This window comes from Scomber japonicus, chromosome 20 (assembly GCF_027409825.1).
Source record: "Scomber japonicus isolate fScoJap1 chromosome 20, fScoJap1.pri, whole genome shotgun sequence".
Taxonomy (NCBI): domain Eukaryota; kingdom Metazoa; phylum Chordata; class Actinopteri; order Scombriformes; family Scombridae; genus Scomber; species Scomber japonicus.
The window spans coordinates 3,842,316-3,858,897 of NC_070597.1; the positions used below are offsets into that span (position 1 = coordinate 3,842,316).

General features: G+C 44.4%; 1 protein-coding gene across 1 annotated transcript in view; it reads left to right on the forward strand.

Moving 5' to 3' along the window:
• LOC128381444 (brain-specific angiogenesis inhibitor 1-associated protein 2-like) overlaps window positions 1-16,582 on the forward strand; it is a 99,427-nt gene that overhangs the window by 64,215 nt on the left and 18,630 nt on the right. Inside the window, 2 exon segments of the mRNA XM_053341460.1 lie at window positions 9,102-9,254; window positions 16,036-16,260. Coding sequence (XP_053197435.1) covers window positions 9,102-9,254; window positions 16,036-16,260 — 378 coding nt within the window.

Here is a 16,582-nt window from a genome sequence, read left to right on the forward strand (position 1 = left end):
CTTCCTCCCTTCCTTCCTTCCTTCCTTCCTTCCTTGACATAAAGCATCACACAGAGCTTGAACTTGTGTGTCTGTGAAGTTGTTTTTTAATTTAAAGGAGAGCATCTGTTTTAACTTCACTCACCTCCGTGTTTTACACAGCGGCCATCTTTAATGTGAAATAAGTCGATAAATACTGGACACACACACACACACACACACACACACACACACACACACACAGTCGCCTCTAGCAAATGCTGACCGTGCTGACTGTCAGCAGAAACCAGCAGCAGCTTTTGGCTCGGTTTTATATTTTGTGGATGGAGCGGGGAGGAGGGTGCAGCAGGGGGGGCGGCAGGGGGGCGATGGGGGGGCAGCAGGGGGGGAACAGGGAGGGCAGCTGATTGACAGTGGCATGAAAAGCCAGTTGGAATCTAATTAGGGCTCCATATCTGAAGCCATCACAGCGTACTGCAGGTCTGATGTGTTCAAACTACTTAAATAATGAAAAGCAAAGTGAAGCTCTGGAGCATAAATGTAGTTTTAATGTCTCTCAAAGTGCTTTTCCTCCTCCAGGGATTTGTTTATTAAACTATACTTAATGATTTTCCTGCTTTTACTCGTGCATATAGAAACTAAATGAAACACGATTCATGACAGAACATATGACATCCTGTATATGATATAATGTACTGTATAATAAACCTAGCTGCTATTTAAAGGCTCTGTCATGCTGAGAGCTCACAGCTGATTATTTATAATATACAGTAATTACATGTGAACATAAGCTTTTTAGTTTATGCATCATATAAGTATAATATCAGCTGAAGTTTTATAACTAGGCTTTGATACAGGATTACTTCATAAATCCCAAATAACCTGCTAAGAATAATGGAATAATAAAGATATAGAATAATAAAATCAATTGCGTGTTCAGTCCACTAGATGGCTCTAGACTAGTTTGGTTTTTGGTGAGGTCAGCAGAGGTGACAGTCAGCGTGCAGCAGGAAGTTCATCATTTACAGTTGAAAAAAGTGAACTAATTGCAATATATGGCAATATAATTCAAACCGCAATAATAATATTGTATCGTATGACGGCATATTAGGGCCATATGTAAAAAAATAAATAAATAAAAAATACTGACCGGGAGGAGGGGAGAAAAAAACAGAGAAAATTCAGAGTAAAAAAACTCTTTCTGAGATTAAAGTTGCAAATTTGTGACTTTTCTTTCAGAATATTACCCCCCCCCCCTCCTTCCTCCAGGTCAGTATATTTTTTAACTTATATGGCCCTAATACGCTATTGTAGTATTGTGACTCAAGTATCGTGATAATATCGTATTGTGGAGCTTCTGATGAACATATAAATACCAAAAACGACTTATTATATAGTTATATTTCAGTTCTGAGCTTGTATAATTCACTGACACACACACACACACACACACACACACACACACACACACACACACACACACACACACACACACAAACACACACACATATATCTTTCCTGGAGGACTCGAGGAATGCTTGAGGCTCGACAGAAACCGGTTTGACCACTTCTACTTTCTTTTTTTCTTGTGATGAGCGTTGTTGACAGACTCTCCGATAATCATCACCTGTCCAAACATAAACACACCTGCTACTGACTTCCTTTCTACAGTTAACAGGAAGTAGTTTCAGTTAAATAAGCAGTGGAAGGTTATTGATCTGTCATTCCTTCCTTCCTTCCTTCCTTCTTTCCTCCGTCCTTCTTTCCTTCCTTCCTCCTTTCCTCGTTTCCTTTCTCCCTCCCTCCTCCCTCCCTCCATCCCTCCGTCCCTCCCTCCTATCTTCCTCCCTTTTTTCCTCCTTCCTTCCTCCCTTCCTTCATTTCCTTCCTTCCTTCCTACCTTCCTACCTTCCTTCCTACCTTTCTTCTTTTCCTTCCTTCCTCCCTTCCTACCTTCCTTCCTACCTTTCTTCTTTTCTTTCCTTCCTCCCTTCCTTCTTTCCTCTGTCCTTCTTTCCTTCCTTCCTCCTTTCCTCTTTTCCTTTCTCCCTCCCTCCTCCCTCCCTCCATCCCTCCGTCCCTCCCTCCTATCTTCCTCCCTTTTTTCCTCCTTCCTTCCTCCCTTCCTTCATTTCCTTCCTTCCTTCCTACCTTCCTTCCTACCTTTCTTCTTTTCCTTCCTTCCTCCCTTCCTACCTTCCTTCCTACCTTTCTTCTTTTCCTTCCTTCCTCCCTTCCTTCTTTCCTCTGTCCTTCTTTCCTTCCTTCCTCCTTTCCTCTTTTCCTTTCTCCCTCCCTCCCTTCATCCCTCCGTCCCTCCCTACTACCTTCCTCCCTTTTTCCTCCTTCCTTCCTTCCTTCCTTCCTTCCTGCCTTCCTACCTTCCTTCCTACCTTCCTTCTTTCCTCTGTCCTTCTTTCCTTCCTCTCTTCCTCTTTTCCTTTCTCCCTCCCTTCCTTTCTTCCTTCCTTCCCTTCCCCCCTTCCTTCATTCCTACCTTCCTTCCTTCTATCCTACCTTTCTTCTTTTCCTTCCTTCCTCCCTTCCTTCTTTCCTCTGTCCTTCTCTCCTTCCTTCCTCTCTTCCTTTTTTCCTTTCTCCCTCCCTCCCTTCCTTTCTCCCTCCCTCCCTCCCTTCCTTCCTTCTTTCCTTCCTTCCTTCCTTCCTTTCCTCCCTTCCTTCCTCAGTTAAATAAGCAGTGGGAGGTTATTGATCTGTCATCTGTCAGTTAGAGATGATTGACAGCTCCGACCTCAGAGACATCGCTGTGGTTTGTTTAGTACCTGAAAGCTTTTCCACCTCCACTCATCATTTATGACTCACAGCTGGCCTTCATCTTCATCTTCATCTTCCTCTTCCTCTGCTCACAGTGCACATATATAATAACTCATCATCAGTGAGTCTGCAGCTCACATAAAGGAGCATGTTCACCTCTCAGAAATGGCTCCTTTCTTTTTGTATTATAGTATAATAGTCTAATTAAAGGAGCATGATTGGTTCCTTCCTTCTTCCTCCCTTCCTTCCTTCTTCCTCCCTCCCTTCACCCCTCCATTCCTTCCTTCTTCCTCCCCTCCTTCCTTCCTCTCTCCTTTCCTTCTTCCTCCTTTCCTTCCTTCTTCCTCCTTTCCTTCCTTCTTCCTCCTTTCCTTCCTTCTTCCTCCTTTCCTTCCTTCTTCCTCCTTTCCTTCCTTCTTCCTCCTTTCCTTCCTTCTTCCTCCCTTCCTTCCTTCTTCCTGCCTTCCTCCCTTCTTCCCTCCCTTCCTTCCTTCCTTCTTCCTCCCTTCCTTCCTTTTTCCTCCCTTCCTTCCTTCTTCCTGCCTTCCTCCCTTCTTCCCTCCCTTTCCTTCCTTCTTACTCCCTTCTTTCCTTCTCCTACCCTTCCTTTCTTCCTTCTTTCTCCCTCCCTTCTTAGTTCTCCCTGCCTTCCTTCCTCTCTCCTTTCCTTCCTCCCTCCATCCATCCCTTCCTTCTTCCTCCCTTCCTCCCATCTTCCCTCCCTTCCATCCTTCCTCCCTCCCTTCCTTCCTTGACCTGAGGACAACAGGAAGGTTAAAGGACCAGTGTGTTAAATTTAAGGGGATCTATAGTGGCAGAAATAAAATATAATAATGTATAAGTAGGTTTTAATTAGTTTATAATCACCTGAAAATGAGAATAATTGGGTTTTGTGACCTTAGAATGAACCTTACTGATTAAATCTGCTTCCTGTAAAGAAGAGTTGAACAAAAGGTCACATGAGAGATATTTTAAAGGTTTTAAAGGTGTGACACTGTGGCTCCTCCATGTGGTGCATCAGCAGATTAACACCAGTGAAACCAGTTAAACAGACTGGTTCAAACTTCTTCAAAGAAAAACAACTAATCATGTGTTTTTGAAAGGGCTTAATGTGAACAAAAATAAGAGAAGCATCAGTTTCCGTTTCACTATTCTCCCATCAAATAATTAATCAAGGAAAGGAGGGAGGGAGGAAGGGAGGGAGGGAGGAAGGAAGAAGAAAGGAAAGAAGGGAGGAAGGAAGGAAGGAGGAAGGAAGGAAGGAAAGGGGGGAGGACGGAAGGAAGGAAGGAAAGGGGGGAGGAAGGAAGGAAGAAGAAAGGAAAGGAGGGAGGGAGGAAGGAAGGAAGGAAAGGACAACGGAAGGATGAAGGAAAGAAGGAAAGGACAAAGGAAGAAGGGAGGAAGGAAGCAAAGGGGGAGGAAGGAAGGAAAGGAGGGAAAGAGGGAGGGAAGGAAAGGAGGGAGGAAGGAAGGAAAGGAGGAAGGAAGGAAGGAAGAAGGAAGGGAGGAAGGAAGGAACAGTCAAAACAGACTTATTTTTTAAAAACATATTTTTAAATTGGCTTAAGCTTGTCTTAATTATAACAAATAATCTAAATACTCCAGCGCTTCTTTTCATTTTTACCTCATTTGAAAAACAACTTTCCCCTCACAGGTTAGTCAGACTGCATCTCTACAGTCATTACCTGTAAATTAGCTTCGCTGAGCGCTAACGAGGAGGAGAGGAGCTTCATCTGCTGTTATTTAGTCTCATTACGGAGGCGTGACCTCACTGTCGATGGCTGAGTGACGAGCTTAATGCAGACGGACAGCTGGAGGTTAGAGAGAGAGTCTGCTCTTTAAAAATGGTTTGATGCTTTATATTCATACTGGAAGGAAACTCTTTTCTTTTATCTTATTTAAATCTTTTATGAAGTACCTGGGTTAATGTAAAGTAAAGGTGAGACAAGTCCTACCGTCTGTTTTGACTGTCCCTTCCTTCCTTCCTTCCCCTACCTTCCTCCCTTCCTTCTTTCCTCTGTCCTTTTTCCTTCCTCCATCCCCCTTCCCCTACCTTCCTCCCTTCCTTCTTTCCTTCCTTCCTTCCCCTACCCTTCATCCCTTCCTTCTTTTCTCTGTCCTTCTTTCCTTCCTTCCTCTCTTCCTCTTTTCCTTTCTCCCTCCTTCTTACCTTTCTTCTTTTCCTTCCTTCCTCCCTTTCTTCTTTCCTCTGTCCTTCTTTCCTTCCTTCCTCTCTTCCTCTTTTCCTTTCTCCCTCCATCCCTCTGTCCTTCCTTCCTTCCTTCCTTTCCTTAATCCCTTCTTTCCTTCCTACCTTCCTTCCGTCCTTCCTTCCTTCCTCCCCCCTACCTTCCTCCCTTCCTTATTTCCTCTCTCCTTCCTTCCTTCCTCCCTTCCTCTTTTCCTTTCTCCCTCCCTCCTTCCATTTAAAGAGCCAAAACTGGGTTCTTTTATCATTAGTTTGAAAATACAGGTGTAAAATGATGAATTAATTAGTCGACTGTCATAAAAATATCCAGCTACTAATTTGACAACTGATTAATCATTTTAAGTCATTTTTTTAAGAGAAAACCTAAAATCTTCAGGTTCCAGCTTCTGAAATGTGAATTATTTCTAGTTTCAAACGACAAACCAAGAGAATAAAATCATGAGAATAATCAATAATGAAAATAATTATTAATTGCAGGCCTATATGAAGCTCTCTGTGTTTCCCTGAATTAAAATAAAATAAATAAAATAGTGCATCACCAACAGTAAAACAGATCTCCAGTTGAGTGAGATGATAAATAATTAGATGAAAGCAGCAGCAGAGCTCCGGCTGTGTTAATGTTTCTCTGCTCGTTAGATTACGTAAGAATAAAACGATCCGCCCTGAGAAACTCTGACATTTCTCTGTTCCTCCCTTCTTTTTTACTTTTTTAATCTACATATGATCTTTTAATTAAATCTCTCCGCCTGCAGAGCAACGTGTTCATATTTCAAAGTGTTGCTTTATTTAGTCTCTGCTCTCTTCCTGCTTCATTTACACCAACTCATTTACTCATTTACAGTATACTGACTTATTACAATATCACAATAATTATAATTAAGACTACTTTAATCTCCCTTCCTTCCTTTCCTTTCCTTTCCTTTCCTTTCCTTTCCTGTCCTGTCCTGTCCTTTCCTGTCCTGTCCTGTCCTTTCCTGTCCTGTCCTGTCCTGTCCTGTCCTGTCCTGTCCTGTCCTGTCCTGTCCTGTCCTGTCCTTTCCTTTCCTTTCCTTTCCTTTTCAAAAGTAAAATGAACCTACTTTTTAAATTTGACAAATTATGACAATATCTGATATATATGATCAGAAAACTACAGAATATCCCTTTAGCCCTCCTGTTGTCCTCATGTCAAGGAAGGAAGGGAAGAAGAAAGAAGGAAAGGGGGAGGAAGGAAAGATGGAATGGAGGAAGGGAGAAGGAAGTGAAGAAGATGGAAGGAAAGGAGGGATGAAGGGGGGAGGAAGGAAAGGAGGGAGGACGGAAGGAAAGAAAGGAGGAAGGAAGGAAAGAAAGGGGGGATGGAAGGAAAGAAAGGAGGAAGGAAGGAAAGAAAGGGGCAAGGAAGGAAGGGAGGAAGAAGGAAGGAAGGAAAGGGGGAGGGAATGAAGGAAGGAAGAAGGAAGGAAAGGAGGAGGGAATTCCTTCCTTCCTTCTTCCCTCCCTCTTACCTTCCTCCCTTCATCCTTTCCTTCCTTCTTTCTCCTTTCCTTCCTCCCTCCCTCCCTCCCTTCCTTCCTTCCTTTCTTCCCTCCTTTTTTTATTCTCAGATTAAGATGGAAGGGAGGAAGAGAGAAGGAAGTGAAGAAGAAGGAATGGAAGGAGGGAGGGAGGGAGGGAGGGAGGAAGGAAGGAAGGAGGAAATGAAAGAAGGAGGGATGGAGGAAGGAAAAAGGGAAGGAAGAAGGAACAGTAAAAAACCAGACGGGGTCAGTTTGACCCGGGGATGACAGGAAGGTTAATAACATGTTTAATGTGAGGAGAAGTGTGAGATGAAGACAATAATAAATGAAATCTATTAAGTTAATGAATGAGCTAATTAGCAGGTTTAATGTGTGATGGTGATTATAGCTCAGCGTTACAGGAAGTTAACGCCTCATTTAAAATCCTGTCAACAGTTTGAGACTTCTGTGATGTTTGAGCAGTGTGTGTAGGCTGCAAGCGAACACACACACACACACACACACACACACACACACACACACACACACACACACACACACACCTCAGCACTGGACCTGCTCCGTTATATAAAGGAACCTGAGGAGAATGTTGGAATCACGTCAAAGTTAATTCCTCATTTCAAATCCTGTTGTCCTCAAGTCAAGGAAGGAAGGAAGGAAAGGAGGAAGAAGGAAGGAAGGATGAAAGGGAGGGAGGAAGGATGGAAGGGAGGGAGGATGGAAGGGAGGGAGGGAGGAAAGGAGGAAGGAAGAAAGAAGGAAAGGAGGGAAGAAGGAATGGAGGGGAGGAGGAAGGAAGGGAGGGAAGAAGGAATGGAGGGGGGGAGGAAGGAAGGATGGAAGGGAGGGAAGGAAGGATGGAAGGAAGTAAGGAAGGGAGGGAGGAAGGAAGGAAGGGAGGGAAGAAGGAATGGAGGGGGGGAGGAAGGAAGGATGGAAGGGAGGAAAAAGGAAGGAAAGGAGGAAGAAGGAAGAAAGGGAGGGAGGGAGGAAGGTAGGAGGGAGTGAGGGAGGGAGAAAGGAAAAGATGAAGAAAGAAAGAAAGAAAGAGGGAGGAAGGACAGAAGGAAGGAAGGGAGGGAAGAAGGAAGGAAGGAAGGATGGAAGGGAGGGAGGGAGGGAGGGAAGAAAGGAGGAAGGAAGGAAGGAAAGGAGGGAGGAAGGACAGAGAGAAGGGAGGAAGGAAGAAGGAAGGTAGGAAAGGAGGGAGGGAGGAAGGGAGGTAGGAGGGAGCAAGGAAGAAAGAAAGAAAGAGGGAGGAAGGTTAGAAGGAAGGGAGGAAAGAAGGAACAGTCCGAACAGACGGGGTCAGTTTGACTTCTGTGATGTTTGAGCAGTGTGTGTAGGCTGCAAACACACACACACACACACACACACACACACACATACACACACACCTCAGCACTGAACCCTCACCCTCCGTTATATAAATGAACCTGAGGAGAATGAGTATAATGTTGGAATCACCTTTTCTACCTTCGTGCACGTCGAGGTGTCGCTGGAAGAAAGAGAATAAATAGAAAGAGATTATTATTATCACATAACAGACGATGCATACCTGGGTCTGGATGTTCTTGTTTTCCAGCTGTTTGACATTTTCAGTTCAGCACATAAAAGCAGATAAATTATGCTTTTTAAAAAATGTTTCTGTATGTCATGATTGTGGTTTGATGATGATGATGTGTGGTTTTAGTTTAGATGAAGGCACAATTCATAAAAAATCCATCAAAATGTCCAAAATCAATAATCTGCTGACGTCATTCTAAGCTTCAATTGATCAATGAGAGTTTGAAGTGTTCTTGATGCTCAAAGATTATCCCTCTTGTTGTCCTCCGGCCAAGGAAGGAAGGAAGGAAGGGAGGAAAGAAGGAAGGGAGGAAAGGAGGAAGGAAGGAAAGTAGTAAGGAGGAAAAGAGGAAGGAAGGAAGAATGGATGGAAGGAAGGAAGTGAGGAAAGAAGTATGGAAGGAAATGAGGGAGGAAGGAAGGAAGGAAGGAAATGAGTAAGGAGGGAGGGAGGAAGGAAGAATGGATAGAAGGAAGTGAGGAAAGAAGTATGGAAGGAAGGAGGAAGGAAATGAGGGAGGAAGGCAGGAAGGAAATGAGTAAGGAGGGAGGGAGGAAGGAAGAATGGATAGAAGGAAGTGAGGAAAGAAGTATGGAAGGAAGGAGGAAGGAAATGAGGGAGGAAGGCAGGAAGGAAATGAGTGAGGGAGGAAGGCAGGAAGGAAGGAAATGAGTAAGGAGGGAGGGAGGAAGGGAGGGAAGGAGGAAGGAAGTTAGTAAGGAGGAAAAGAGGAAGGAAGTAAGGAGGAAAAGAGGAAGGAAGTAAGGAGAGAAGGAAGGAAGGAAGGAAGGAAAGGAGTAAGGAGGGAGGGAGGGAGAGAAGGAAAGGAGGAAAAAAGGAAGGAAGGAAGAGTCCAAACAGCCGGGGGAAGGTTAAAACAAATGAATTGCTTGAGAATTTAGGATTGTTGAATGTTCTTAGTTTGTTTCCTCTTCATTCATTCTCAGAGTGGAAGTTTCCTCCGACTCTTCCTCTGTCTAACTTCATCAGAACACTTAGAAGGAGTTTTATTCTTCCTAACGTCTCCTTTCCTTCTTCTCTTCCTCTCTTCTTCTCTTCTTCTCTCCAGTATGTGGAGGCCATCAGCAACAAGCAGAGCGAGCTGGACAACTACATCGCCGAAGGCTACAAGAACGCTCTGTCTGAGGAGAGGAGGAGGTACTGCTTCCTGGTGGACCGTCAGTGCGCCGTCGCCAAAAACAGCAACGCCTACCACTCCAAGGTGAGAGGAAACGTCTTCTCTACTTTCATTCAGTTGTAAACGGTGTTAATTAGCAGCATTGAGTGTAGTGATAGCTGTAGGATAAAAGCTGTGTTTGAATCACAGACTGTATAAAAGAAATGGACGTAACATCCGTGACGTCACCCATTGGTTTGTGGACTGCTGCTCGGAAGCCAATAGTTTCTAATCTGGGCAGCGCCATCTTGAAAATTTCAGGTGCATGCTGGGAAAAATAAAAACACAGATTCTACTTATATGGGCATGAGGCGGGGCCATGGGCGGAGCGGGAAGGTTGCTATGGTTGCGAGGGCTGGATCTCGAGGACATTGGTCAATCAACCTGTCAATCAGGACGTAGCCACGCCCTAATGCATACCCTGCTTTATCATCACATATAAAATCAGGGAGGCCAAAATGTCCCAAATGAACATCATACTGCATTGAAGAAGGCTTTAAACTAGCGATTGAGACCATAAACACATTTTGAAAACGTTTACTGAGGTTAGAAATCAAGTGAGAAGTTGGTGAATTCTCCATTGACTTGTATAGAGACGGTCGCCCCCTGGTGGCCTTTTGATAGAATGCGGCTCTAAGTTACTTCCACGTTGGCTTCATTTCAGAGGACTGGAGTTCCCGCCTGGTTTGAATCTGTTTGTCCTTGTATTAACTGAGCTGAATTGTCTGCCTGATGGCAACAGTTCAAACAGAGAGTGTCCAGGGTGAGAAGAGTCCTTTATAATGTTCTGTGCTTTTTTGATGCAACGAGAACTGCGTAGTTGTTCTAGTGTGGGGGGAGGGCAGCTGGCGATCTTTTGGGCCGTATTGATGACCCTCTGGAGCGCTTTCCTCTGAGGATTGAAATAAATTAAAATTAAAGAAAGAGAGATTAACCATTTATATATTTGCAGATAGCAATGTCTGTAAACAATCATCTGAAAATGTACAAAAATACAGTTTGTCCTGGTCTGGTCTGTCAGATAATGTTCATCCATCACATTTAAAGCTGCTACATGAGCAGACATGTTGCTTTATGACACTTATTGATCCATTTTAATCAAACAACAGCCTGTTCAATCATGTCGAGTCATGTCTCCATCAGGAGTTTTATCTGATTCAAGAAACTCATAAGACAAAATGTATTTCTCTCCGAACTCCTCTGGGGAAATGAGAAGAGGTGAAGATGGAAAAAAAAAGAAAAGATGGAGAGTGAGTGGGTGATGAAGAGGGTGAAGGAGAGGAGAGGAGGAGGCAGCAGGAGAATTACCTACTTCTGCAAGAACAACTGGTTCAAGCTGTGTGTGTGTGTGTGTGTGTGTGTGCGTGTGTGTGTGTGTGTGTGTGTGTGGGAGTGAAAGTGTCTGAGCGAGTGATTGATAGACAGAAGGAGGAAGGAGGAAGCACAGGACAGAAACGGCTGATGTGATAAACAGAAGAAAAAGATTGAGTTAGGCTTTAACTCGGTTATGAAACACAGTTGAGTCATGAACGGAGCTGCAAGCAGAAAGTTATTCAGACTCAGACTTCTTCAAAATGACGGAGCGATGCTTCTCTTTCTGATATACGATAAGAAACTTGTTATCTTTTGGAGTCTGAAGTGTTGGTCAAATAAAAGAAGCACCTTAGGCTGTTGGGAATAATAACTTTCAATCACATTTTGTGGACTGAACAATCAGATTTACTTATAAAATAAACATTATTTGCAGCTATAACATTGTATAAAATAAGTGCTCTTGCTGAGGCTGCAACTAACACTCACTATTATTCTTGATTAATCTGCAGACTGTCTCATAGATTAATCTATAAAGTGTCAGATTTTGTCCGACTAACAGTCCAAAACCCAAAGATGTCAAGTTTACTATCATATTTGACAAAGGAACTTGTTGTCAGGTGGTTACCATGGTGTTGCTAGGTTGTCGTCAGGTGGTTACCATGGTGTTGCTAGGTTGTCGTCAGGTGGTTACCATGGTGTTGCTAGGTTGTCGTCAGGTAGTTACCATGGTGTTGCTAGGTTGTCGTCAGGTGGTTACCATGGTGTTGCTAGGTTGTTGTCAGGTAGTTACCATAGTGTTGCCAGGTTGTTGTCAGGTGGTTACCATGGTGTTGCTAGGTTATTGTCAGGTGGTTACCATGTGTTATTAGCTTATTGTCAGGTGGTTACCATGGTGTTGCTAGGTTATTGTCAGGTGGTTACCATGGTGTTGCTAGGTTATTGTCAGGTGGTTACCTTGTGTTATTAGCTTATTGTCAGGTGGTTACCATGGTGTTTCTAAGTTGTTGTCAGGTGCTTACAATGGTGTTATTAGGATACTGTCAGGTGGTTACCATGGTGTTGCTAGGTTGTTTTCAGGTGGTTACCATGGTGTTATTAGGTTGTTGTCAGGTGGTTACCATGGTGTTACAGTCAGGTGGTTACCATGGTGTTGCTAGCTTATTGTCTGGTGGTTACCATGATGTTACTAGCTTATTGTCTGGTGGTTACCATGGTGTTACAGTCAGGTGGTTACCATGGTGTTACTAGCTTATTGTCTGGTGGTTACCATGATGTTACTAGCTTATTGTCTGGTGGTTACCATGATGTTACTAGCTTATTGTCTGGCGGTTACCATGGTGTTGCTAGGTTGTTGTCAGGTGGTTACTGTGGCGTTGTTAGGTTGTTGTCAGGTGTTTTTGCCATGATGTAACTAGCTTATTGTCAGGTGGTTACCATGGTGTTACAGTCAGGTGGTTACCATGGTGTTGCTAGGTTGTAGGTAAACCTGCTGTTATGATGTTACTTAATATTTTCTCCATATTCGGGGAGGTTGCCATGGTGTTGCTAGGTGATTGGTAGATGGTTGATAAGCGGCTACAAGTGTATACAGCATCATTTTTATTAACTTATTTTAATGAGTGCAAAGTGACTCATCAACGAGCCATTATCTTATAAATGTTATTAAATAAGAATCTTCTTTAACACTACATTACTGACTGCTGCAAAGTCAGTAATAAGCTCTGAGTACGTTAGATGGAGCTCAACATGATCTTTAAACAGGCTGGAAAAAATGATTTTGGTCTCAAAACTCTTTTTACTTAGTTGTTTACAAATTATCAAATCCTCCAAAACCTCTATAAGCGAGCATCTCTCCTGTCTGCTGGTCCATTCCTAACAACGGACCGGTGAAGATGCCGCCCGCCTACGCCTCTACCTGAGAGAGATAAGTGAGGCGGTAGTGACTCATCACTTCCTCCAGCTTAAAGACACTCTGAGGACGACACACACAGAAACACATTTTACATTATTATCCCTTTAAACCCACCGTCATTAATCCAGCTGGTGCTGTTTATAGTTATTAATCTGAATTTGTTTTACCTTGAAAGACTATTACTAATTACTAATATTAGGTAAATAAAAGATAATAAGATGATGAATGAATAAAAGCAAATAGACAAGATTACAGTGAAGTATACATTACACATCCTCTCCCCTCACTCCTTCTTTCCTTCCCTCCTTCCTTCCTCCCTTCTTTCCTTTCTTCCTTCCCCTTGATATCCTTCCTCCCTCCTTTCCCTCCTTTCCTTTCTTCCTTCCTTCCCCCTTTCTTTCCTTCCTTCCTCCAATCTTTCCTTCCTTTTTCCTCCCTCCTTTCCTTCCTTCTTCCTCCCTTCCTTCCTTCTTCCTTCCTTCTCTCCTCCTTTCCTTCCTTCCTTCCTTCCTTCCTTCCTTCCTTCCTTCCTTCCTTCCTTCCTTCATTCCCTCCTCCTTTCCTTCCTTCCTTCATTCCCTCCTCCTTTCCTTCCTTCTTCCTCCCTTCCTTCCTTCCTCCTTCCTCCCTTCCTTCCTTCTTCCTTCCTTCTCTCCTCCTTTCCTTCCTTCTTTCCTTCCTTCCTTCCTTCATTCCCTCCTCCTTTCCTTCCTTCCTTCATTCCCTCCTCCTTTCCTTCCTTCTTCCTCCCTTCCTTCCTTCCTCCTTCCTTCCCTCCTTCCTTATTTCCTTCCTTCCTTCCTTCCTTCCTCCCTTCCTTCCTTCCCCCTTTCCTTCCTTCTTCCTCCCTTCCTTCCTTCCCCCTTTCTTTCCTTCCTTCCTCCCTCCTTTCCTTCCTTCCTCCCTCCTTTCCTTTCCTCCCTCCCTTCCTTCCTTTCCTTCCTCCTTTGCTCCTTTCCTTCCTTCCCTTCTTCCTTCCTTCCTTCCTTCCTTCCTTCCTTCCTCCCTTCCTTCCTTCCCCCTTTCCTTCCTTCTTCCTCCCTTCCTTCCTTCCCCCTTTCTTTCCTTCCTTCCTCCCTCCTTTCCTTCCTTCCTCCCTCCTTTCCTTTCCTCCCTCCCTTCCTTCCTTTCCTTCCGTCCTTCCTTCCTTCCTTCCTTCTTTCCTTCCTTTCCTTCCGTCCTTCCTTCCTTCCTTCATTCATTCCCTCCTCCTTTCCTTCCTTCTTCCTCCCTCCTTCCAGAAATTGAGACACAGAAAGAGAGCAGAAACGTGTTATTCTAGTAACAGATATGCATCAATATAAAAATCCTCGGTTACATTTTCTGTACCCCCCCCCCCCCCGCCCCCCCCCGATTCAAAGAAAGTACCGTGGTTCATTTCACATTCAAATTTAAAATGTTCAGAAATGCAAATTATGCTAATTTACAAATCTTTCAGATCTGCACAAAAAATGAATCACATGTTCCTCATGGCCTAAATTACACGAGATGTTAACAAGATATCCTCCTAACAAGAAGAACAAGAAGACAAATAGGATTGAAAATACACAAAAACCTCCGTAGGTAATGTTGCTGCTGCATGTCTCTCAGCGTTAAAGTAGAGATGACTGACAGAGAGGAGAGTCATACAGTAGATGTTGGCCACGAGAGAGGAGAGGCGGAGTAGAGAGAGAGAGAGAGGAGAGAGAGAGAGGAGAGAGAGAGAGAGAGAGAGAGAGAGAGAGAGAGAGAGAGAGAGGGGGGGGACAGAGAGAGAGAGGGGGGAGACAGAGAGAGAGAAAGAGAGAGGAGAGAGACAGAAGTAGAGAGACAGACAGAGAGAGAGAGAGGGAGGGAGAGAGGGAGAGAGAGGTGGGGACACAGAGAGAGAAAGAGAGAGGAGAGAAAGACAGAGAGACAGAGAGAGAGAGGGGGGACACCACAGAGAGAGAGAGAGGAGAGAGGGGGGAGACAGAGAGAGAGAAAGAGAGAGAGAGACAGATAGACAGAGAGAGAGAGAGAGACAGAGAGAGGGAGAGAGAGAGCGAGAGAGAGAGAGGGAGGGAGGGAGGAAGAGAGAGAGAGGGAGAGAGACAGACAGAGAGAGAGAGAGAAAGAGAGACAGACAGAGAGAGAGAGAGAAAGAGAGATAGAGAGAGAGAGAGAGAGAGAGGAGAGAGAGGGAGAGACACAGAGAGAGAGAGAGAGAGAGAGGAGAGAGAGGGAGAGACACAGAGAGAGAGAGAGAGAGCTATGAATCCTCTTTGTTAATGCGCTGGGGGAAGCCGCATCACATCTCCTCCATACATTATACAGCACAGCAGTTACATAAAGACACTCCTCATTAGCATTCATCATCAGTGAATAACGTGATGACATCGTCCTCAAAAAGCCATTAAAGCATTAATATCATAGAAAAGAGAGTGAGAGGACTCTGCTTTGCTCTAATAGCTTCTTAATGCAGCAGTCTGCCGTAGAGGAATAAACACAAGCTGAGTGAATGTGAGCGTCAGGTGTCAGCTGTGGGAGGGATGACCACACACACACACACTGGCACAAACTGTACATGAAGAGCAGAGTGAAAACAAAGTGAGGCTAACAGTGAGTGAGCATGGTGTTACTGATGAGTTATCACTCGCTCTGTTTCACCAGATTGTTTCTCTGACAAAGTTGATTTCTTGTTTTTCTTCTTGTGGGTTGAGAGTGAGTACAAACATGAAATCCTAGAAAAGTCATTTAACCCCCTCCTAGAGTCCTAGAGTCAAGGAAGGAGGGAAGAAGGAAGGAAGGAAGGAGGGAGAAAGGAAAGAAAGGGGGAAGGAAGGAAGGGAGGAAGAAGGAAGGAAAGGAGGAGGGAATGAAGGAAGGGAGGAAGAAGGAAGGAAAGGAGGAGGGAATGAAGAGGGAATGAAGGGAGGTAGGAAGGAAGGAAAGAAAGGGGGGAGGAAGGAAAGGAGGAAAAAGGAGGAAAGGAGGAGGGAATGAAGGAAGGAATTAATGGAGGGAGGAAGGAAAGAAAGGAGGGAGGAAGGAAGAAGAAAGGAAGAAATTAATGAAGGGAGGGGGAAGGAAGGAAGGGAGGAAGAAGGAAGGAAAGGAAGAGGCAATGAAGGAAGGAATGAATGAAGGGAGGAAGGAAGGAAAGAAAGGGGAAAGGAGGGAGCGAGGAAGGAAAGGAGGGAGGAGGGAATGAATGAAGGAAGGAGGAAGGAAAGGGGGAGGAAGGAAAGGAGGAAGCAAAGGAGAAAGAAGGAAGGAAGGAAAGGAGGGAGGAAGGAAGGATGGAAAGAAGGAGGGAGGGAAGGACAGAAGGAGTGAGGGGGAAGGAAGGACAGAAGGAAGGAAGAAAGGGTCAATTTGACCCGGGAGGACAATACGAGGGTTAAACTAAACCACATGGACACAAATAAAAACTAACTTTACTACAAGCCCAACCTCAACCTTACTTCACATCTCTCTCTTTATCTTTTAGGGTAAGGAGCTTTTAACTTTACTACAAGCCCAACCTCAACCTTACTTCACATATCACTCTTTATCTTTTTAGGGTAAGGAGCTTTTAAACTTTACTACAAGCCCAACCTCAACCTAACTTCACATCTCTCTCTCTCTTTATCTTTTTAGGGTAAGGAGCTTTTAACCCAGAAGATCCCCGTGTGGCAGCACGCGTGCGCTGAGCCCAACAAGCTACCGGACCGTGCCATGTTCCTGGCCCAGCAGATGAGCGGTGGGATGGCACCATGGTCTCCTCTCATCACCCCAGCATCTCTGACTCCTACCTGGTGCTAAACCCCTACGGTGCCTCCAGAGCTGGCAGCCCTCAGAGCCAGCGGGGTCATGGGTCAGCAGGTCAGTTCCTTCAAGTCAAAACCCAGGGCTTATAAACATGCTCTTATTGCCTCATTTGCAAAGTTACTTCCTGTCTTTGGAGATATGAAGGAAAGCTTTTGATGCAAAGATTGTTCCATTGTTCCGTTCGCATCGTCCAGTCGCTTATTTCTGATCATTTTTTGGCTCAAACATGTTCGGATTAATTTGAGAAGTCAAGGGGTCCAATCCAGCTTCCTTCGTTCCTGTCTTCTTTTCCTTCTTTCCTTCCTTCCTTCCTTCCTTCCTTCCTTCCTATCATCTTTCATTCCTGTCTTCTTTTCCTTCTTTCCTTGTTTCCTTC